Consider the following 25,245-nt stretch of genomic DNA (forward strand, 5'->3'; position numbering starts at 1 on the left):
TTGCTTCTGTATCTGGAAAACATATTCAGCCTCATAAATCTGAAAACAAATAGCAACTAGAAAACGCACTGTACTTCAATTTTTGACTGAACTGTTTCTTTTTATGCTTATCTGAGCTTATCAAAGTCAGAAGAGGTCCAGAAACATCTGAAAATAATATTTGTTTTGTTTGACTTGATGTAGATTTTGAGATACTATAGAAACAACACGTCTTATTATTRGGCAGTTACTGATACTTACTGTAAGAACACTGCCAATACTATAATCTTCAGCTAATATCAAAGTAGTTCCATACCAGAAGGCCAATGCATATGATGCATATATCAGTAAAAAAGCAATACCCATAGAAATATTGGCTGTAATAGACTTTTTTATTCCAATGCGTTTAGCATCTTCTAAATTTTTATGGTATCTGGAAGAAAGACAGAAGTTCAAAATGGACCCTGTTTTGTACCAAAACACCAAACATTCTGTAGATGAAATAGAAAAAAAAGCACTGATAAGGTACTTCGAGAGATATACAACATGTAACCTTTAGAAGGCACTAAAATAAGCCTGGCACTCAAGCACAGAAACTTAAGGCAGTCCCTAGAAAGGCCAATGTCACATAAAATGGCAGGCAGAATGAAAAAAAAAAGGGGGGGGGGGGCATTACAGTTCAGTGACTGGCATGTGAGTTCCTTAAATAACCAGCTGTTTAGCAAACTTGGACTGTGAACCATTTGTGACAGGTTTTGAGATTACGATTGTTAGCTTTAGATAAAAGGTTAAAATATAGCATAAGAATGATGTTCTACATCGGAAATAGAGATATTGTTTAATGAAACTCTAACAAGTATTGAGTAATCACATATTAAGGATACCATCATCTTTTCTCACAGTATGGCTGTTTTTTGTCTAACGCCTTCACTTGCTGTGTGATGCTTTAAGTAGTTTATACACTTCCTAGAGCAGAGGCAATATATCTACTTATTTTGTGAGTTTCTAGAAAAGTAAATAATTGTCATTCAATACATAGTGAAACTTGCAAAAGGCAACAACAGATAGTTTCCAGCCCCATTATCCACAAATGCAGTAAGCACAAGGCTCACTTGTTTGGACAGATTTTCAGTAGTGAAGATGCAAGAAAATTTCAAACCATCTGAAGTGAATATTTTAAAATTAGCTGATGAAAGCAAACATTTTGCCTAAGCAGCACTCTTTTGCCTAAGCAGCACTCTTACCTTTTAATCTCCTTTTCCTGTCCTCCAAAAGCTATTACAGTCCGAACTGCTGACAGAACTTCTTCTGCAACAGCTCCTGCTTTCGCATATGCAGCTTGTTCTTTGTCAGTAAAAGCAGAGAGAACCTAATACAGAATCAAATATTTTGACTTAAGAAAAACAGAACGAGTACAGGCATGTCATAATGGCTTTTATTATAATTATTATCTTACAATATGAAGCCTTTTGATTATATTACATTAAAAGGGTAGAACATTCAATATTAAAATTATTAATTATATTAAAAATTCAATCGAATAATTCAACAAGATTCATTCTCAACAACTGAGATTTGGATTTTCAGCTCGGCTTTCACCCAGTGCAGAAGATGATACGAGCACTCATACTGAGCTGGCTGTGGTTCTCTAGTTCTGAGGCAGATCTGCCCATTCTGATCTCCTTAGCCAGCAAGCTCTGTAACTTGTGTTCATTGGCCACTGTGCGAGAAGACTCTCAGCTAATGGACATAATTGGCATATGCCTCTCTACTCCTGTCTCTTGCCCAACACATTCAAGATCACAGAAGCACATGTAACTTTCCAAATGTAATGGAAATAAAATATTATAAAAAATCTGAAGGCTTCCAAACTACACATTAACATCAGTTACTCCAATCCCATGGTAATTTAGTACTTAGTTAAGTCTGTCTAAAATTCATTCCCAAAGCCATTAACTACTCTGAAAAGAGACTCTGCATCTGAGACCAAGGCTTGGTCTAGCTTAATTACTTATTTTTCAGGGGTGCAATTTGTCTCAACAGAACAAGTAGATGAAGTTAAACAGTAATAGATGTGTACATTTTACTGGTATTTCTTGCCTCCTATTCCRTATAAAAATAAGCTATGTTAAAATAACAGCAAGTATGTCCATTGGAATTATAATATTGAAACTATATGAGGATAGTTGTATACAATTTATTTCACATAGCTTATGTACATAAATGTTGTCTAAAGCTATGAAAATTATTCTAAGTGAAACATTCCAACCATGAGAAWTACAGTTATGCAGGTTTACTTCATTATCTCTCACTGATATAAAGTCTAACACTGAAAGTATATTAACTTACCTTTGCCCAAAGTGCTGCTGAAAGTCCCAGGGCAGGACTGACTGCTAGTATTACAAGGGTTAATTTCCATCCTTTTATGAAACCAACAACAAATCCCGTTACAAATGTTGTTACTGATTGAATAAGCAATCCAATTTTGTCACCTATTCCTTCATTAATCTTGGTGACATCACTGAAAAACAAATTACATCCAGACAGGAAGGAAAACGTAGAAAGCATACAAAGCTTTTCAGTTTTGTTACATGGGCAGCTGTGCAGAAGATGATACTTATTATTCCATTACCTGCCAACAGTTTGCTCAAGAATAGAGTGCTATATAACACAGTCATGGGAAATTTTTGTATTTCTTGAGAAAATTTCATGCTATACATTTCTGTTTGCCTCTGAAAAGACTAAAATTCTGCCTACAGTGCAAAGTTCCTACTGATCTCTCTTCTAATTCCAGATTTTGGATCTATCTGGAAACCATAGGATCTCTGGAAGGAAAAGGTAAAGCCTTTCATGTGGGCAAAAAGAAAGGAATAGCTTGTCATGAAGTTCAAGCTTTTCACACCTTCAGGGTCAGTCAGCATCTTGTTGAGTCCCCAGTGTGCACAGAAATGAATCGTGTTTTATCTTCATAGAGGTAATGTCTTAGGATGGGCTTTTCTGGTATCTTTGTGATAGACCAGTATCAGAAGTATCAGAAGTTCAGCCTCTGAGATTCTCAATGAGATAATTTGCATGAGATATACAATGAAATTATTCATTTTTAAAAATTTAAAATTTGTCTCGTACATTTTTAGTAAGATAAAATATCATTGTGGAAGTTATAATATACTTACTCTATGAGACGAGTGTTAAGTTCTCCCACATCATTTACATCAAACCATCCAATTTCCTGTCTCATAATTGCATGAAAAAATTGTTTTCTGATTTTCTTTATTTGCTGGCCTGCTGCTAGGGTCCAAAATGAAGTTTGGATATAAGCAGCAAGAAGAACCCCAGCTCCTATTCCAGAATAGTAATATGCATACCTGAAAGAAAAAAAAAAATTACAACATTCTCCAAATTCAGTTCTAATTACCTAACTAATCTGTATTTAGCTTGATGCTCACTGCTTCTTTTCAGATCTGAATTAGAGTTTATATGCCCAGAAGTATGTCTTTTTCCTGCAACTGTATCAGTTAATCTAATAAAAATGAAYTTTCTTATAAATCTTTCCAAGCTTTCTATGAGTATTTCTGCTTTTAGATATGCAAACTAGACTATTCTTAGATAAGAATTATTTTTTCTTCTCAACTTCTCGTCAATATAGTACACATTTTCTCAAATTATTCTATAGAACCACATTTTATCCTCTTCACTTAAATGTTTAATTTCCAAAATCAGTATTTTTGTCGTAATACATACATACAGATGTTAAACATGCTTAAAAACACTTTTACATACATCACGCTTTTCTGTATATATAAATATATATGTAGAATGCATGCATGTTATAAATATTTCTGGATTTGAGCATATAATGTGACTATATRTATATGTATTTCTATTACAAGTAAATGCCATCAGATCAGAAATTCTTTTGCTCCTTATTTTGCTCATAGTCAATATTTTACTTTTAAATGCCTTCAGCTCTGTGTCACAAGTAGGAACACAAATCCAAACCAAGCAGCAGGTGAATTACTGTGTTTCTCAAACTGGAACTGAATTTGAGCCACTGTTTTGAAGTGTTCAAACATAATCAAATAACTTCCATCACAGGTGAACTTAAACCAGAAACAAACTAGAAAAATGTAACTTTTTGATTCCCTGTTCACAAAACACGGCCAAAACCAATAGCTAAGTATTTGTTGTGCATATATGTATTTGTATGACTGCTGTAATTATACAAAAGTGAAAAATAAGAAAAAAGCTTTAAAACAATTATCACTTTCACTCACATGTAGTAAGTTCTGTATACTGATTCTTTAAAATTGTAGCATGACATTTGGCAGAAGCATACTGCATAAATCTGTGTGTAAATGCTCTGCTCAAAAGAGAAAATGATTTTCCAATTTTGAATTTTAATACTGTCTTCAGTGGCAAAGATGAGGTACAGTTTATTCTGAGACTTTGGAACTATATTCATTATAAAATGAACTCTATCTAAACTGATTACTAAAATTGAGTTAATGTCTAACTGAAGGTTGATGATTAGCTGAATATTGACCTTGATCATCTTGATCAGCTCCATTAAAAATCTAAAAATCCAACACTCAGTAAAAATTACTTTTGACAATTACTTCACAATGTTATATCATTTTGAAGAATTGTTTTATGCTTGGACTTTGTTTCATGACATATTATATATATAAAAAAAAAGTGATTGACATTTTTGCCAGATTTCATGCTGATGAGAAATATTCTGTAAATTCACTGCCGAAACTTAACAGAGAGAAACGCTTATTGCATTGTAAATTAATTGTCCTTTTTCCTTTGAGAAACAGTTGGATTTTAGGCAAACTATTATTTAAATATGAAACATAATCAAGTCCACATTTGGAGTTCTTGCATTCACTTCAGATTTGTATTTATAGTTTTTGTTATCATTTTTAATTTTTAATATAATGTGCTTATAAAACAAGGAGTAGGTAGAAATAACTAGGGCTTCTTCAAACTAATATACACAATAGCTCAAGGCCTTATCCAGAAACTTTGGAAAACAGAATCTATTCCTGTGTCATTAGTAAACAATACATCCCTCATTCAGTGCTAAGGATAAATTGTTTCCAAAGAGAAGGTCAGGCTGCTTTTTACTCACATCTGTACTTTCAAATTTAATGTCTAAAAGATGGGATGACATGGGTGATGCAAGTAAAAGATCTCCCGCACACAGACCATATATAGGCACACGAGAACAGGATAGTCACATTTACACTTTTACGTCAGCTTGTTTGTTTTTCTGTACTCTTTGCTCTTTAAGCAATACTGATTACGAATAGATAGCCGGCTGAGAACAAAGGGAGGATTCCTTCTTTTTTTAGCTTAAACGTAATACAAGCTTTCTAAAAAAAACCCTTATAAATGACAAATTGATTTATGAACTACTTTTACACTACATGTGTCAGCAATATTTTCTGTAATTACAGTACATCTTGAGAGTATCTCCTAAAATACAGATTAAATATGCTTGAGGGAAAAAATGTTAAATTTAAAGCTATATGTATCATTACTTTCATAACAAAATGGAAATAAAATCAGTAACACACAGAGCTTTAATATTAAAGCAATTAATAATAAGTGATACAATTTTAAAGGCYATTCATCCACATGACCACCCAGTAAAGGGGATAAACAGATAGAGAATAATTAATTCCAGTAGAGAAAATAAATCAGACACATTAATATTTACAGGAATAACAGAACAGTCTAATTAAAATGATCTAATTTTAAACTGTAACAGGAAATGCTGCTTATATGATTTACAAGACTATTGAGCTTGTCAAAAGATACGATTCAAGCTAAGATCTTAGTAAGTTTCAAAAAGGTGTTCTATAAAAACACAATTTTTAAAGTTCCTTTCAAATAAACATAAAAGAGATTTGGAAAATGTTGTACAACTAGGCATCAAGTAATTACCAAACACAAAACAGTTAAAATAACTTTACACAAGTTATTCAACATTTGCCTTCAAATGACTGAGTATGTGTATATTCTATGTAAGGTGTGTGTGCATTCCTTGCATTCAAGTCAGAGACTAACACGCAGAAATGCTGGGGGAGCAAGAAATTATGTTCTATACTCTCTTACAACACATAATTGTGAATTCCTTGCCAGTTCCTTTTTATTACACATGGGTTCTCCACTTCTGTGTAACAGTCTTTCCCTGACTAGCTGTTACTCGTTTTTTTTAGCAAAAGAATTTTTTTCTACTACTTTCTACTTTTTTTCTACTTCTACTTTTCTACTTAACTACTTGATTCAAGCAATTCATAAATCTTCAATCCATTATCAATTGAAGAAGTAACCGCTTCAGACTAAGAGAGAGCAAAAGTTATTAGAGGAAATGCTCATCTTTTTCTTCAGGTAGGACAACAGGCTGGTACAAGAAAAGTGGTAGAAGAAAATGTACAGGAAAAAACATACTTTTACACATCCTGCATATACCAAGTGCATGGACAGTGGCTAATAAAGCACTTAAAAACACACCTATTGCCTGCTGATGCTTCACCTTTGCCGTTTTCTCTATCAAACTGCAGCACTACTCTTTCATAGCAGAACTATGCTGAGCGCTTTCTTTTTCTACTGTCTGCTCTAGGAGGCTAGATTTAAGGTTGCACAGAATTTAACTCTATTTCCTCTAGTCCAGATATTCCAGTTGAACTTCATGCTTTGACAGGGAAATAGATAGTATCTCACAATTTTACTTCTGCTTTTTATCATTGAATCACCATAGCTCAATTGATGGATTATATTCATTAGCATTTTTACAATAACAATTACTACTTATAAATTCAGAGGAAGAGAAGAAGGAACAAAAGAAATACAGATGGTATGAGGACAGACTGCATTCAGGGGAAGGGAAAGGAATGGGTGAGAGCAAGAAATTAAAGGGAAGTTGTTGGGAATGGCTGGAGATGTTTAAGAATTCTCCCAGTGCCTGTAATAATCTAACGTACAAATCCTGAGTTACATACATTAATCAAGTAACAATTCTTTTGTTACAATTTCTTATCTGTTTTTTAAAGTATGTAAAACATGTATGGTAGAAGAATGGCTTGATCAGAAACGCAAATCTAGATTAGAAAAAGAAAAGCAAGTATCAATTTCTATTTACCTTGTCATATCTTCCTCTAGCTTCTCAAGAATGGCTAATGAGAAATTCAATGATGAAATGTTTCCTAAAAAANNNNAAGAAGAAGAAGAAGAAGGGGAGGGGAGGCATAGGAAGGGAGGGAGAAAGTAATAAATACTTCAAGTACTTTTAATATGTCAGGTTTTAATGTACTTGTTTTCCTGCATGGAGTTTGGCAAATTTTGAGTTTCTAAGTTTCCTGTTGGTTCAAGTCAATTTTAATGGGAGAAGGAGTACAAAATTGTAAGAACCTCTAAAGCTAAGAGTTCAGATTTTTACCTACAGAAAAACAATGATTATATCAACGTAAGTTTAATCATGACACAATGACTCTGATGACTACAGAATCACATCAACATAACTAGAGAATAAAACATTTTCCTGAGCACTCATTAAATGTTCCTTTTTTTGTTTGTTTTCCACCCCTAGAAACAGTGCACTTGTATAATGCCAGCTATTAAAAATACAGGTCTAGGTGTTTGCTTAATATAATGTTTAATGATTTACTAAATGTTTAACAAAAACTCTCTAAAGAAGGGCAACAAACCTGTTCACAAGTTTAACATCTAATCTTTGATTGCAGGTACAGCCTAATCTGGTTTAATTGTGAGATGGCACAAAGCAATAGTATCACTTCTCCCTCTTGTATTCAGCAGTGCATCTCTTCCACTCCCTTTGTGTTTGATTTTGTATTTCTGATTTGGCAGGATTAATCTAATCAACAAATTGATCCAAGAGAAAACAAGCACTTTCCTTCTTGTTAGAGTCTTCTGTTGAATCTACTTAGTGATCCAATTTACCTTGTTGACTATAATTGTTAGACCTACGCAAAGGGAGCAACAGGAGCGTATGGCGAGGGGAAGAGAAAAAAACCCAGACATTTCCCGTTTATCATAGCCACTGTTAAACATGCTTTGTTCAATATATAGCTGTATTGTAGGAGATTATTTGAGAAAATCCACTAGTATAAAAACTAAAAATTAGGGACAAAAAAAAGAAAAATCCATAGTGGAATCTCTACGATAGTAAATACAAAAATTAATATTTTTTTTCATGTTATAGTAGCAAGCTGGTGTTTTTGACCAGCATCTCATATTAAAATGCTCTAATCTTCCTGGATATTTTCTAAATATGAGCCACTGTTTTCTCCATAGAAGATGTATTCTTACCTGGAAGAGTTGTGTTTGCAGAAGTAACAAAACTATCAGTCATATCACCAAAGATTATCATCACAATAGGGAGACTGGTTCCATGGGCTATTGCCAGGATAGTGCCTACTATCATTAGTAATTTATCCCTCCAATTGGAATATCGAAACTGCAAATGAGAAGAGAGATTCATTCTAATTACAGTCACAGAACACTAACAGAATGGTTACAAAGTCAAAAAGAAAAAAAAGGCCATCAGTTGTATACCTAATTGTCACAAAACTACAGCTTTATCTGATTAGAAATAAAATTTACGATATATGATATTATAATTTTTGATACTAAAATTTAACTGTACAGAATTCAATTATTCTAATAAAAGCATTTTATACTATGAAGTCTCCAAACTAGAAAATTGTACTATTTTAAAGTATCAATACTTACATCTAGATATTGATATAAAAACATCTTAAAAGGCATATAAAAACAAGGTATAGGAAATTTGCCGTCTTTAATTTTGATGTTGGAAGTTCAAATTACAAGATTTTTAATATTACAGTGCTTATTAGGACAATAATTAATTTTACTGTAAATTCATTATTATGTAGTTAGAAAAAAACATTCCTAACGTACTATAGGTATTGTCAAAGCCTAATGAAACACAAAAAAACCTCTTTCCATTGACTTCAATAAACTCTGGGCTTTTCTACAACAAAAATATTAGTATGATTCTGCACCGTAAGAAATTAGGTTTACTGTAGTAAAACAGTGGTTTTGCAATGGAACTGTGTAGATGCAATGCTGGTAAAGCAAAGTAGAGAGACTGGATCATTGGCCAATTAGTTTTATTACTCTTATTTTCCACATTATTGCTGTGCATTATTCACATTAAGCCAACAAAATAAAAAACCTTTCAGTTTTACTAAAAGAGCATCCAGGATCTACTTTAATTAAATATTAATGTATTATCTTATTTTAAAATACAGAGAAAACTAAAATTATCTGTAACTTAAAATACTTGGTAGCTCCCTTCACTTTACTGCTGACTCTGGTGACTGAATAATAAGTAATAGGTTGATTAGTGTGACTGGTAATTTAGAGGATTGGATGGCACTAATAATCTTAAGTATACAGACTCCCATTTTGTTCTGTTGCAAGAAGTGATTAAGTATGGAAATTACTACTTTCCACAGACACAGATCTCCTAATACAGGTGTGTATAGCATGCTGGTTCATTATGGGAAGGCTCCTAAGAATCCATACTGATATTAAGAGGGTTTCACTTGTAAATTATATTCACAAAAAAAGACTGCTTGATTGCTATTGTATATATGATATTCTGTAGTATTAAAGCATTTGGTAGAGACAATACCACATATGCAGTATTCTAACGTTATTTTAAATGCGTTTTGTCCATCACACTTTGAAGTGTGTGTGTGTGTATGTGTGTATATATGTGTAGCTAGCTAGCTAGCTAGCTGATTAGATAGTTCACATCTTACCAGTGTTAGTGGGCTGACCACATTAGCCTTTTCTGCTTTCTTCTTCTTTTCCTTGCTTGAAAGGTATCATAGTTTTAGTGCATTTGAAAAGTGACAACATTCACAGAAATACTCACATTAATGAAGTTAAATTAAAACATAATTATGAAATAATTTTACAGGAAGCAATATTGTGTAAAATGAAAATAATTTGTTGTGCATTCTTCAGATGCTTGTTTTTAGGAAACTTCTAGGCACATGAAGAGCATCAGTTCCTGACTGCTATAAATTTAAGTTAAGCTCTCCYACCACAAGTTGGTGGTGAACTGAAGCACTTTATAGCTTTTGAAATGGGAAAGAGGAAGATAACTTCTAGAATCAAATTTTGTCACAATCCATGAATGGAAAATGAATAAAAATGTTCAAGATACTATGCAGAGCACTCAAAATTTTATGTAAAAAAATTAACATTGTTATCTGATGATATCACTGTACCCAAGATGTCTACAGTGATATGATTTCTGTGATATTTTCGATTTGCTTTTCAACAAAATGTAGTCAATACTGTGAACACTTTGTCTTTAAAAGGAAAAGATATGAGGTGATAGATCTTCCCCTCTCCATCCTTCTGCCAAAAATGGATGTGTCAGTCAGTGCTACYGACAAGCTGGAGTAAAATCTTATGTTATTAGGCTTTCCAAGTAATTGTAAAATAAAAATAAAAATAATCAGATCGTATATGCTTCATAAAAGAACATGTTTAAAGTGTTTAAGAATATTTACCGTTTGTCCTCAGAGTCACAACTCTGCCTGGATGCAGTGGTCTCACGACGATTTCTATCTGCAGTAGGCTTCCTTTCATCTTCAGAATGCATTTTAAACTTATTTAAGACAGTTCTCTGTAAAATAATACTTAAGTGAGAAATATAGAACTATTAAGCCAAGGAAAGTAATCTTAATGACCATTTGTTCAAAAGGAAAAATATATTAAGAAATATATTAGGAAAAAATATATATAAGGAAAATTTGATAAAATTATTTAACTTTGCATTTAATTTGCAAATGAATTTATTTAATGTGCAAGCAAGTCCTGGTAACAGACAAACGCAAACATGTTCAAACAAGTCCAGATCTGTTGAATTTGAAAACATACATCCATATTTTATATTTGTACCTACTTGATAATTGTCTCTTCCATTTAATTTCATTTGAATGCTATGAGTATTTATTTTTCTGTGATTCTAATTACAGAAARTGAATGAGAAAGTAGGTGTTCATTTAAAATAATACGCAGTTATCTAGAATGTTACCTTAGTTATCATGAAATTCTATAAAATATCTCCAATTTAAATATAAATACATTGACTTACTTTGAAGATAGTTCTTAGTTTCCTTCTCCTCTTCTGGAATATTATTCAACAGTCAACAGAATGAATGTAACTAGGGACACCCAGCATAACTGAACTTTGCTCTTTAATGGAAAACAGAAATGATAACAGCTTTCTCTTCTCCCAATCACTTTGCTTCACCTACTTTGGAGAGTAAAGTGTATGTACTTCGGACTCTGCCTCTCTCTCCTAAAAGGAATATTTAGCAAAGAAAGGCCTTAAATAACTTTTGTTTCATTGCCATTCATATAAATAGGTCTAGATAATCTATTCTTCCYCCCTTCTACTGTCAACTTAATTATGTCCCTTAAAAAGCCCAGGAATGCCTCCTTACCATATCAGAGATGGCACCGAATGCCCCAGGTAACAGTAATGCTTGAGGGAGAATCCATTCTTGAATATGCAGTGAGAATGAAACCAAATAACGCTCTTTTGTTTCTTTCCCCTTCTTCTAATCCTAATYCTGAAAAACACGACCCATCTTGCCTGCAAGGAAAACAGGATTTTACCATAGTGCATACCCTTTCTCATTTAAGCAACTGCAGAACAACAAGATGAGTTAGAGGCTCAGTTTAGATGTTGCTTTGGAATAGCTATGGTCAGCGGAGACCTTCTCAATTAGTATCCTTCTGATCTTTGAATATATGTTCAGACTCTAAAGGGTTTGAAACAGACCATTTTATTTTATTTTATTTTATTGTGAAATGTATTGAGGTTATTGATATTTCAGGCACTACTTCAATAAAAACAAAAACRAATATTTAAAAAGTTTGAAGAAATTATTGTACTTCTTAACTGCTATTATTTCGCTGCTCATAGTAAACAACGTATGTTCAGAACTGTTGAATAAGCAAAATTTATCAAAAGTTACCTATCTCACAGAACTACTGAGGCTGAAAGGGCTTCTGAAAATTATCCCCCCCCCCCGCTTAAGCAGGGTCACCTAAAGCAGGCTGTCCAGGGCTGGGTCCAGTCAGCTTTTGAATATCTCCAAAGAGGGAGACTGTAACATCTCTGGGCAACTTGTTCCAGTGGCCAGTCACCCTCACAGTAAAAAGGTTTTTGCTCATGTTCAAATGGAACTTTCTGTTTCAGTTTGTGCCTGTTGCCTCTCATCCTGTCACTGAGCACCACTGAAAAGAGTCTGACCTCATCCTTTTTACATCATCCCTTCAGATATTTATAAGATCCCTCATCAGTCTTCTCATTTCCAGGCTAAATAGTTCCAGCTCTTTCAGCCTCTCCTCATACAAGAGATGCTCTAGTCCCTAATTATCTTAGCAGCCCTTTGCTGTACTCGCTCTAGTAGTTCCGTATCTCTCTTGCACTACTGAGCCTAGAACTAGATACAGTACTCCAGACTGGTCTAGTTTCAGTAAACTCTATTTTTCAGTTTATTTCAGTGGGAACTGAATAAAGCTAAAATGATAGACTCTAGAGAAAAGGCAACTAATTTAAATAAATGAAACAGTACATACAGCTCTTTCACAATTATTTAACTTAAAGGGGRAAAATGGACAAAACTACAAGCTAAATCACAATGTTCTTATCGTAAAGTCTTGATCACGATTAGAAAATAAAATACACATAAATCAGAACAGTATTTGCACAGAAGTTTCTACTGTCTGCATAAAGTGGTAAAAAGAAAATGGAAGATAGCATTTTACATYCAAAGTTTTGAACATACTATTAGGAGCTCAATCATCTAAAATGAGATTAAAAAAAGGAAAAGACTCGTCATAGTAGAGTATCTTACATCTACTTAGTAAGTTAAAAACTTCTACTATTTCTGTATAAGTTCTATACTTTGTCTTTCAGTGATCTAGCTTGACCATCGCATGGAATTTGAGTCCAGAAAAGAATCACTAAATCTTTTTTCTTGTATCTCTCAGTTTGCTATAAATCATTCAGATATTTCTGTATCAAATTGACACAAATTTAATCTCTTAAATTGAAATCATATAGTTAACTCAAATTATCCAGAGACCAACAACAGGAGAATCTGAGACATCATCACTGCAAATTACCTGCACTTCAGTAGTAAAAAATGTCTACGTGAACACAGTAATGATTCACAATCTAAGACATAAAAAATGCCAAGAAACAATGTAGGTGCTTGTCAATCTAATCTGAGTGGAAATACTTCTTCATCTGGTCTGGCAACCAGTTTTGTCCTCAGTATGTAAGTAGAATACATAAACAAAATGTTTGTGAAATATTTTCTATGCTTTTTCAGATGAGTGATCAGTTAATTCAACATCCTACCTCCAGCTTTGACCAAGCTCTGAAAATATTAGGGAATATTTCTTTTTAGTCTTGTAGGTTGAAGTCCTGAAGCATGAAATCACATATAGACATTATCTGTATAAATAGACATTGTCTTAATGCAAAGTAGAGATGGTAGAGATGTTCTGAACATCTTTAGAGCAAAATGGAGTGCCCTGTTCAAGCAAAAGTCCATGAAGAAAGAAAATCTATTTCTCCTATTTACAAGTCATAAAATTTCTTGCAGAGGATGAATTTAAAGAGAGGTAACCAACTGATGGCCTTTGAGCTATGTAAGGCTCAAACTATTCTAAATTAGCTCCCAAACCAGTTTGATATGATCAGAATTATCAGAAGAAACAGGGAGCTGTTGATATGGGAACTGTTGGACAATCTGAACCCCTCATGGTGCATGGTGCAAGGGAGTAAGCCAAAGATGGCTGATGAGGTTCACACAGCTGCATTGTCAAAGAATTCCACTGCATGTCCATTTTGGCCCTATTCCATAATGAATCTATGAAACAGTCAAACTCTTTGAAAATAGTAACAACTGTAGCTCAAAGAATTACCTCTCTGGAGTTCTGTGGTATATGTCTTAGTCACGTGAAAATTGTGCAGAGTGACCCACAGSATCAGGAGAGATGGTCTTGTCCAGATTAAAGTATATATGGGAGAAAAAAAAATCTAATCTTGCTTTAAAAATTGCAATTATTCATGAGCTCATCATAGCCACAGGCTAGCTGCTTCTGTGTTCCACCTCCCTTCACGGAAATTTTTCAATTCAAGACGCAATGATATCTCTTGAATTATTATTTTGAGAACCTTTACTATCAAATACCTTTTCAATGTGAAAATACTGGTAAAAATTCAGAAGGCTTACTCAACACTCTCTTCTGTAAGGTAGTAGCCAATTTCCTTTTGCTTTTCCATTTTCCTTTTATATCTCCTAGATTATATTCACAGATTTTTTTAGACTTATAATTATAAGAATGTTTTGAATTTTTGAAAGATGACCACTAGATGCCTTGAAATAGTCTGTTGAGATTGTAATGCCTGAGGCACAATTAAGTCCTTTCTCATACTTGATAGAAATCCAAGTTTGAATTTTCTCTCTTGGGCACATTAGTGCAATGAGAGATTGTACTGTAATAATAAACGATGAACCTTAAATTTTTTGTTAAGTGATGGCCTTCCCAAATCATTCATATATCTTGTCAGTATATCTTGTTCTTTATAAAAGTATGAAAATTGTATTTTGCATGATTTAACATATTTTTGGACTGCAAGGTCTTACTTAGGTGACACATTTTGTAACTCACTATCATTTTTTAACGAATTTACTGATCTAAACTTACTCTTCTAAATCCTTTTTATAGGTCAACATGCCCTAACATTTTATAGACAAACTGATCATAAATAGCAGAAAAGAGTCTTGGAAAAATAGATCATCTCATGTTCTCTGTTAGAGTTCCAATTAGTTACAGGAAAGAACTTGTGTTTAGAGGAACTTATTGCACAGATTACACATTAGTTCCATATAATTTTTATCTGAAGCAGGACAGTGAAAGGGGTGGTCAAGTAAAGCATGATATTCGAACACATGACTGACACAGAAAATTTAAGATAATTTTCACACTAGAGTCAACACATTTTGAAATGATTGCATGATACTTTCAGAATATTTTTAACAAACCAGAAAAGACTAATCTTTTCCTAATGCTTATCAATAAAAATAGCAAACAAGAAAAGAAACTGCAAAAGACAACTGAAAGCCTTTATATATTATAATTAGATATACAGACATAAATTAATTTTTCCAATGAGCTCAAAGTAGGAAAAACGATGCAGAGAGCTCTAGGAATCCTGTAATGATTCCTCATGATCTTCAGCCCTAACTTAAGTTAGAGTAACTGTAAGCCCTAATTTACAGCTCCAGGGAATTCCTGTTCCATTTCAGCAGTCTCTCCTGCTAATCAGTGCTGGAAAAGAATAAGACTTTGCACCAAAATTTACCAGCTTGACCACCATTCTATCAACCAGAATTGTCCTGTATGGGGAGAATTACCAGCCAGTCAAAAAACGACAACTGCGTGTTCTCTGAACAATGTTATATGCTCAACCACAATATATCTCCTACAGGAATTGCTAGACAAATTATTTGTCCTGGATGAAGCATGAGCCCAAATTAAATCACTGTAAGCATCAAGCTTTTATTTGTGTTTGAAATAAAAATCTACTCTGCAAAGTATATTTTAGTGACATTGAAAAACTCCATTTTATTGTCTGATGATTTGAGTCAATTGTTTATCTTAGAAAGGCAAACTGACAAAAACTAAAGTAATGTCACTAACTTCCTATTAGTAATGTCTCAGTTTGCAGCTCTACAGACTCAGCCTTGCTTCTGAAAGCTTGGATTATTTGGTTCATACTTAATCAATAGAGGAAAATTCAGATGAGACTATACCTTACTTTCAGATTTTCTGTGTATAGAAAACAACCTTCTTGGTTCTTACTTATCATTCAAGTCATTAAATATGACTGATTCATTAATGTGTAAAAAGATAACTTTTTTATATAATCATTGTTTACAGTATAGCTACATTTAAAGTTTGATTCTTACTACAGTTGTAACGTAGAAAATGTATTTACTTTTACTTGTGTTTACATTCGTCTTATTTTTAGCAAGGTTTCTTACAGTACTTAGACCAGGATTAGAAAGTTCCACCTTTCTAGAGTATGAGAAGAGAAATTTGCACCTGGAAAAAACAAATGTCTTTTGAATCAGGGAAAACAAGACATATCTTTCAAAGAAATATAACATAGTACAATAATGTAGTTATTTAAAAATGTTCAGGAGTTCACAAGTTACTGACTGTTCTCAATACGATAAGGAAAATGATGGAAAAACAACAGTGACTTTTGGTGTAACTTTGTGTGTGCGCTTAAAACATTTTCCCTATTTAGATAGGATAAAACATATATTGTTACAGATGAATAAAATAAACCCAAATATGTTCTACTTTTTTCCTCATAATTTTTCTAGCCAATGATATTATGCCTGGTAATCCAGTAACAGTACAAGCACTCCTCTGTATTTTGTTACAGAAGCAATTTAAATAAGGAACATCCTTGAACTTGCATTCCTCCCTCTCAGGATTACTTTGCTTTGACACCTTCTGCCATATACAAAGAATATATGCAACCTCGAAGTATACAGTGGTTATTGATTATTTACTACACACAAAAGATAGTTTAGTAACTCATTATTGCTAGCTAAGTGTTAGTATGCTCAGTGCCCTGAATAAGATAAAGTGTTTACTAGTCAGGCAATCATCAGTGAGGTGGGGCATGGTGGCTTTCCACAGCCCCTAGAATGATTCTTCAGTGTGGCTGAATCACCATCTTCCAACTCTCTGCTTTTCTGGATTTTTTTTTTTTTTTTTAATCTTTTCATGACAGTGTTTTTGCTCTTGAATCCTTGAACTGCTGCCTACCTCCATCACAATCTTACTTCTGTCTGCAATTTTACTTTTCCTGTCTTTCAAAATTCTACTCTGTGGACTTTCTCACAGCTCTTTCTCAGATCTTAGCAATTTCCTCAGAAGTCCAATAAAATGTTATGCAGCTATGCCTTGGATCACAGACAGCTGAACTCCTGGGGAGAAAAGGAAGAAGGTTATAAACTCAAGTCATTGTATACAAAATTTATAGTAACATTAATATTATATTTTATACAAAAATCAAAACTGTTAATATACATTATACATACTTTATACATTACTATTTAAAATGGCATTTTATAAATATTTGATTTTTTTGCACATAATTTGTGAAAAATGTACATTTTGCAGGAAATAATGAGAATAAGAAAACTTGTTGTTCAGTCTCTCTATATTAATACTGAATCCCAAAGTTCCCTTTGTCTAGTCTATAGTTACAAGTTCATAATATCACAAAATGAGGACTGGAAGAGACTTTAGAATATCATGTTGTCCACCTTCCTTCCTCCAGATCAGATCAACTATTCCATCTGTCATTCTTGACAGATTTTGAGTTCTGTCACTCAGCTGGAAGTTCCTAAAAACTAAAAGGTAGGTTTTCAAACTACCTACCCATTATGACATTCTCCTGATGTCTAACTTGAATTGCCCTTGAGATAGTTTAGGCCTGTTACCCTCTTCCTATCTACAGAGAACATGAAAAATAATTTCATCTATTCTACTTATTCAAGTCACAGAATGGTTGAGGTTTGAAGGCACCTCTGGAGTTCCTGTCTACTTCTGAGATAGAATGGGAGATGAAGGCTATAGGACAGAGCCAGAAGAGTTGGGGGATGGCTCCACAAAAGGTCAGTGACATAGGCACCCTTGAATCATGTGCCTTGGGCCAGTGCTCCTGCCACATCAAAGGTGTTTGAAGGAATTCAATGACCTTTGTTCATCTTCCTATTCCCTCATCTTCCGTTCTCTTAACTTCCTGCTTTCTGAGTCAACCCTGAGTCACTCAACTCCGCCCGGTTTTTACTGTGCTTGCACACAAACACTTGACAGGCAAGGCAAGGCAAGGCAAGGCAAGGCAAGGCAGGATTGCTGTTCCAGGGTCATGACACTAAGTGCAATTCTCTGACTTATCTTTATTATCAGCAGGAGGTAATAAATGATTAACAGCTCATCCTTACTGAATAAAATGTTAAGAGTAACCCTGTTTTCTATGACACTGTTCGCTGACAGTAAATGGTTTGGTCAGTAAGCAGAGAAGCTCAAGCCAACAATTTTCAGACCAYCTGAGCACTATGTCAGGCTATTTGGAATATCTGCTACTGTAAGAATAGGCCTACACACCCYGTCTTCTTAGTGTCTGCACCTGGCACACTCTGAATGTTGTTCCAATAGAGATCAGAAATCCTACAGCACATAAGGGTTTTCTCATGCTAAATACTGTACGGATTCAAAGAGAATATTCTCTGGGGGTCTTGTACAGTTAGCACTGTGAAGCAGAACTGTACTGCCTTAAATTTAGAGAATGAATCTGTTTTAAACTACCTCTGGTGAGTATCTTGGAGCTTAATGGCATGCAAACAAAGTCTTTTATATAACCATTACAGAAAATAATTTGGTAATGGTTCCACATAGCAGGCCATTTGCGGTAGATTTTATAGCATTTTGCAAGAGGCCTGGGAATAAACAGTTAGATTGAGAGGTTACTCCAAATCTAGACGATGACAGGTGATTTCTGCAGTGATCACTCATGGCTGGTGATCAATTCATAATAAGGTTCATTGTGCTGGTAGTTTTAAGCAGGTGTGACCAGTGCAAGGCCAGGTCCCATTACCAACATTGATACCATAGCTCATGAGGAAAGAGAACATATCTATCCGGTTATTCAGAAAGTACCTTGCCACCACATTATCAGAGCTGGCTATTATGGTATGCTACAGAACCAGGGAGAATGTCTCGTGTGTCTATTCAAAAATCCAAATACAATGTGTATGTGAGATCATGTGTTTACAAGAAAATTTTTATTTAAAATGGTCATTGAGGTACTTCATCTTGTCCCAAACATGTCTCTTTCTGAACGGTGTTGTGATGGGCCATTTCACATGACAGAATTGCCAGTTTTCCTAATCAATTACCACTTACTTTGATAGTCCCAATAGACTGAACTGATTAAGAGTAGTACGTCTCTCAGGGAAAGTATACGTACATGCTTTTGTAAAGCCTAAAACCAAAGATAAGTCTATAGCATCATGATTGTATGCATGACCTTTTGGTATATTAGGAGTTAGACTAGATGAGTACACTTGATTTGTTAAATTTACTCTTGTTCCAGGGAACTCTGGCACCTGCATTGAAAAAGACGATTTCTTCTGTTTTACAAGTAAGATAAGATAGAAATGCAGAATCAAAGCCCACTTCAAGAGTTCCCAGTAAAATGCTCCCCATAAACATTTTAACCCCAGAAAAGGGTAGAAGTTATTATCATGTTTCTTTAGATGTGCCACGACAATCGTAGTTATCAAAACACGATAGCAGGATATCCTTTGTGATAGCAGGATACTAGCAGCAGTGGCTTGTTCTGATAYCGGTGAACTGACCTCCTCTCAGTGCATCATGTGGATGCAGATAAGGGACTTGATGTCATACTAGATAAGTCATATAGCAGTGTGAAGCCTGGGTAAGTGATAGGGGATTTCCAATGTGATCAGTGCTATTGCTTTCCTCTTTCTTCTTTATAAATAAGTGTCCTCTATACTAGCAAAATGTACATAGAAATATTAGCAAAAAAAAAAAAAAAAAAAAAAAAAAAAAAAAAAAAAAAAAAAAAAAAAAAAAAAAAAAAAAAAAAAAAAAAAAAAGCTATCAAAACCCTCCATTGTGCATCAACTTTGACCTAGATGGTAACAAAAATATTCAAAGTTTTCTCTCTTTCTCTCTCTTGACTTGGATATATAACACTAGCCTAATGGTGGTTAAGAGTAGGTCTTCTGTTTCTGACAGCTAGGTTCTAAAGTTAATATTGCTAATTTTTATCTTTTAGTTTTTGCAGTGAATTTTGAGGACAAATCGTGAAAGCTATTTTGGACAGATGGATTTCTGCACRCTCAGCCATTTTACTTCAATGACAGTCACTTGAGACACAACAGGTCAACTATTCAGAGTAACTTACATAATCATATGTCAACATTTCTCTATCCGTTATGAAACAGGGATATGCAAAATAATCTAGACTGACTCTTCTCCTGAAAACTCATGTTACTGCGAGAGCAAAATTGGTTTCTGTGAACCAGAGTTATTCAGCTTAGCCAACAATAACATTACAGTGGTAAAAACAGATACCCTAGCACAGGTTGGTCTTGCTGGTCAGGTTGCTCTTAAAACTGACCTGACCACAGCGTGAGTAAGAGTAATTGCTTAAATCTTGGGCCCCTGAATTCAGGAACCTGCATAATGCATCTTGTAGGCCTTGAGGATTACCTGGTAATATCTTAACTAGGAAGGACTTCATAGCCCTTGCCTAAGCTGTAAGCACTGCCTCAGAGTGGAGTATGATCACCTGCTGCACTGCAGGAAGAACCTCCTGTAAGAAAGTTAGTAGAGTACTGAAAGGAGATTGGGCTATCTCAGGTTACCCTGACTAAAAGAAAGGTAAGAGAACACAGAACTATACCTTGCCTGCAAAATGTTGTTGCAATTGGCATCTAGGGAAGCATCTGATGGAGTTAGTAGAAACCCAGGCTTTAAACCATAATGCCTTTAAAGTAGCTCTGGTACAACGGTTAAGTCAACAAAAATAATTCTGGGACCTGTGAATGCAGCAGAGATGCAACGGAAGGAACTGCAAATTTGGTTTCAGCAAATGGGCAGGGTAAATGAAGGAAAGAAGGAATGCAATTAAAGGTTAGTCCTGTGGGTATGACTGAAAACCTCTACATACTGTGATTTGCAGAAATACGGTACTAAACGACACAAAGTCTGATCAAAAGGAACAGAGGAGAGAAAACAATCCCTAACACAAATTTGACTTCCTGTGTAAAAAGAGGTGGTAGCAGTAACCTTAAAAGACCTTGGAGAACACAATAAAAAGCTTCCTTTAGAGAATACCAGTGGGACTATAGGAGAAGAACATGGTAAAACTTGAGGGGAAAAAAAGAAGCAAAGATATGAAAAATCTGGGATAGAATCCATGAGTTCTTTGCTGTCTTGTTTGATCGAGCTAAAGAAGAAAGATGATGAGGAACAAAAACTACAGAACATAACAAGTCCATCTCATCTCTGTGAGATGAAATCCACAGGCATCATCTCCTCTTCTCAGTTATAAAGACTAGGAAGATTCTGCCTCCTAGCTGCTCCCAGAGGTAGTGGCAATATTACAGTATAACCAGTAGGAATGACAAATCACATTAGTTCTAGGTGGTCAGGGGAAAAAAAAAAAACATTAAATATTATCAATTCTGTAACATTAATTGGTACAATAGTGTCAATAAACACTTTCTAATGAAACTAGTTCCAGCTGGAACTCAGGAAAGTGGAAAAATTATAAATGTTGTTTCTTGTGCATGTAACAAGCACCTATGTTGAAACTGCTGCCTATTCTGTTAAATAGTTCCTCAGTTCAGAAGTACAAAAGACCTTTCTGACTGGGAGCCGGAGGATCCCTTTTGTAAGCAGCAGGGTATTTATTATTGGCACACCCTTGCTGAAACAAAATGGGTTAGCTGCAGGTTTTGCTATGGATGTTTGTGGAATTGCGAGCTGACCAGCGGGAGGTGAGGGTGGAGTGGTTCCTGCAAGTCATTGATGCTTTGTTATTAAGAATCCGGAGGAAATTAAAACTGTAGATACTTAGGTAACAGAATTTCCTCAAGACTAGTGTGCCTGAAAGTTAAAAGGCAAAAAAATAGAAGGCTGTGTATTAATCGAAGGTCCAGATCCACCTTCAAAACAATATAAATATCCACAACAACTCACTATCAACAGCTTACTGGAACACAGAGTCCTAATACAAGGACCTATAGCTTTAATTCTGCATTTTGTCCAGTGTTAAAAGCAAATAGAAAAGTCTAACAGTAGATTTGTAATGCTTAAATAAGGCAGGCACCGCTCATGTCTATGATGTTAAAATGCCCGGAATTCTAGTAGCACTAAGCAGATCACCACAGTGTTTTTTCATTACTGACTTAGTCAATGCTTTATTTGCAATTCCATTAGCAGAGTAAAGCTGGTAAAAATGTGCCTCTACCAATGAGGGAAAGCAATATTGCTTTATTCAAGTACTTCAAGACTTCCATCATGCTCCTGCCATCTGCCACTCATGTATCAAACAAGGGTGAAATTGTGACCAAGAATGTGCTAAGTCATATCATACATAGATGAGGTAGTGGTACATAGAGAAACTGAACTGAAAACACAGGAATACACCCAATAAGTAATCAGCACTATTCAAAACATAGGTTTGAAGATGAATTGTGATAAAACTTAGTTTGTATAAGCTAGACTGAAATATTTAGGAATAATATTACATCAGGAAGAACAACATTGGGACCATTGAAGGGTAGATTGATTACAAGACTCCTCACCCCTACAGGAATAACTGAGTTGCATTCACTTTTGGAATTGCTTAAGTTTTTGTGAGACTATCCCCACACTTGCAGAAAWCAGTAAATCACCAATCATGCTAATGAAGAAATCTCACTATCAGGAATGGGAAGAACAGAAAAAAAAGTGGTGGTATTTAATTAAATTAAAAAATTAAAACTTCCCTAGCTCAGACCCTGGCTGTGGCATATCTAGATAAACGGTTTCACATTCATCTGGCCACTACTGAGCTACACCTCAACACTATGCTTTTTCAAGAATACAGAAACAAGCAGGCTACAGCCTTTGCTTTGAGAATCTTAGGCTCAGAACATAACTCTACTCTCTGAAATCTTTAGCATTGGTATAGGAACCTGAGTGTACGGTGTAACTCACCAGAGGTTGCTTTGCAGCAGCTCATAGACACTCCACTGAAGCACATAATCAGTGAAAAAGTACAAACTGTGTATAGATCAAGTCCTAGGTTAGCTGGATGGACATCAGCTTTTATAAACCATGAAACTTCTGTCGAAGACAAGATTTTATCACTAGCCCTATACAGCTTCTCAACCACCACAAAGGAATACAAGCGCCCTTTACTTGCTTATGAGTTTCTTACCTGCCAAATGTTATCAGATAACAGCTGCGTTGCTGACTTCTGTGCCACAGGATATTCAGTGTGGTTCACAGATGGGTCCAATTTTTATGGAAGTGATGGAAAGTCCTGTACTAAGTATGCTGCAACCAGTGTGAACTATAAAAAGAAGCTGCAGGGAATTATCCACATTCACTCTGCACAAGCAGAGCTACATGCTCAGCTGACAGTGTTAAAAGARGAATCTGAAGGAAATGATGTGGATTTGTATGTAGTTTCAGACTGCACATGCCAAGTTTTAACTATTTGGCTACCAACTTGGAATAAAGTGACCTTCAAGGACAGGATGGAAATCCAGTAGCCTAGTGGATATCATAGCAGAAAGAAATCTTAAACATAGATAAAAACTAAGAATTTTTTTTAAAAGTAGGTCATGTAAAAGCACACCAGAAGAAAATATACTGAAGCAGCAGCATTCTGGAATAGTCAAGCAGACACCCTGCCAAGGTTGTGACAATCCCAGCAGACTTAAAATTTTAAGAAGCTCCCATTTTRAAAACAAAATAAGGGAAATAGTACAAAGCAATGTATCAAAGACCTAGTTTCTTTACAATATGGAAATGAGAAAATATAGAGGTGATTATGACAGAAAAATAGTAAGTGGGCGATACATAGTAAAGGGCCCYAGAAGAGAAGTATGGCCAGATAACAGAAACATTGTAGATGGATAGCACTGTATCCACTCCAAGCGATTTTGTTTAAATAYGTGCATGAATAGTTTTGAATGCAGAAGTGGCTTGTTGGTCTAATGTGAAAACAGATGAGTACATAACTGCCTAATTTGGGCTATGGTAAGCACCCCCATTGGGGGGGGCAGATTAAAACAGTAGAGAACAAAGAATACAGGCTAGCATACAAACAGACTACACCGGACCATTACCTACAAAGGGGGATTAAGTATTGTTTGCTAGTACCAAATCCATTTACAAAATGAATTAAAGCAGTTTCAGTAAGAAAGCTACAGCAAAAAAATCTACTGTGGTGCAGRTGTTTAACATGGTATTTTCTAAATGAAATTTTTTAAAAAAATCAGTAAATTGTTCTGGATCAAGGGACACATTTTGCAGGGCAAATCATGAAGGGATTGTGTGGAGGTCTAAGGATAAAATAAAGGTTCTGCATTGCTGGGAACTCCAAAAATTCAAAGCAAGTTGAATGAACCAATCGGAATATACAAATAGTTTATACAAAATAGTGAAAAAATACAAAAAAAGTTTAGGATACCACATTATCTGTCATTTTAGTGGCCCACAAAAACTGCTTATTAATTCACATAATTTAGAGTTGGAGGGGTGGGGAAAGCGCGACACAACAGCCTGATGTCTTGACTCAAGAATGGATACAGACCCTGACCAAATTGAAAGAGATTAACGTTGCCATAACAACTCACCTGGGAAGAAATGTTCCATGCATGGATAAACAAATAGGAACAAACAATTCCTCTGCAGAATGGCAATTGGAGTATATTTTCCATATAAAGAACACAATCTAGGTTGTAAATGGAATGGACCAACTCCTATTACAAATAAATCAGGACCATAGGCATATCAAGTAAAACTCCCTAATGGAAAAATGCCTAAGTAGTTCCTATTTCCATGAAAATTATGGAAAAGTAAATAAGTTAAAAAGAAAAAAAATGTTATGTTATAGATGTTATTAAAAATTAATAGCAAGTAAAGCATATGTGACATCTCAGCAGAATCATCATCATTGGAAAGGCTATTAAAAGAAGAAGCATTAATTGACTGTTGGGCTTTGCGTATAGCTTGAGGGATTTTATTAATAAAGAAATTACATTAGGTTCAAAATTCAGAATACTTGTATGCATTACACAAAATCAGCAATCAGCATTGCCTTTGCAGATAACAGTCCCTATCTTCTGGCAGTAGAAAATGTTACCTACATGCATCCACTGCTTCAAAATCACGGGAGACAATTGTGACAGATCAACAGCATTGTTTGTGTTCCACAATACCAAATATAATCTAATGTTGTTAACAAGCATCACTGATTTTGAGTGAGTAGGTTATGGGTGGATCAAGCAGGATATGAAGTTAACTTGGACACTTTGTTCAACTTACTTGACA

General features: G+C 34.7%; 1 protein-coding gene across 1 annotated transcript in view; it reads right to left on the bottom strand.

Annotated features, from left to right (window-relative positions):
- The window catches only part of LOC146592691 (ATP-dependent translocase ABCB1-like), a 37,341-nt gene extending 26,038 nt beyond the window's left edge, over positions 1 to 11,303 (bottom strand). Inside the window, exons 1-9 of the mRNA XM_085310461.1 lie at positions 11,147 to 11,303; positions 10,560 to 10,675; positions 9,798 to 9,852; positions 8,317 to 8,464; positions 7,130 to 7,193; positions 3,153 to 3,344; positions 2,329 to 2,500; positions 1,224 to 1,348; positions 241 to 412 (exon numbers count right to left, since the gene is read on the bottom strand). Coding sequence (XP_085166587.1) covers positions 241 to 412; positions 1,224 to 1,348; positions 2,329 to 2,500; positions 3,153 to 3,344; positions 7,130 to 7,193; positions 8,317 to 8,464; positions 9,798 to 9,852; positions 10,560 to 10,651 — 1,020 coding nt within the window. The 5' untranslated portion in view covers positions 10,652 to 10,675; positions 11,147 to 11,303. The remainder of the gene's footprint in view (positions 1 to 240; positions 413 to 1,223; positions 1,349 to 2,328; positions 2,501 to 3,152; positions 3,345 to 7,129; positions 7,194 to 8,316; positions 8,465 to 9,797; positions 9,853 to 10,559; positions 10,676 to 11,146) is intronic.
- Positions 11,304 to 25,245: the final 13,942 nt, after the last annotated feature.

The sequence above is a fragment of the Rhea americana genome, unplaced genomic scaffold (assembly GCF_003343005.1).
Source record: "Rhea americana isolate MKP2758 unplaced genomic scaffold, rheAme1 scaffold_32, whole genome shotgun sequence".
NCBI classification, from domain to species: Eukaryota; Metazoa; Chordata; class Aves; order Rheiformes; family Rheidae; genus Rhea; species Rhea americana.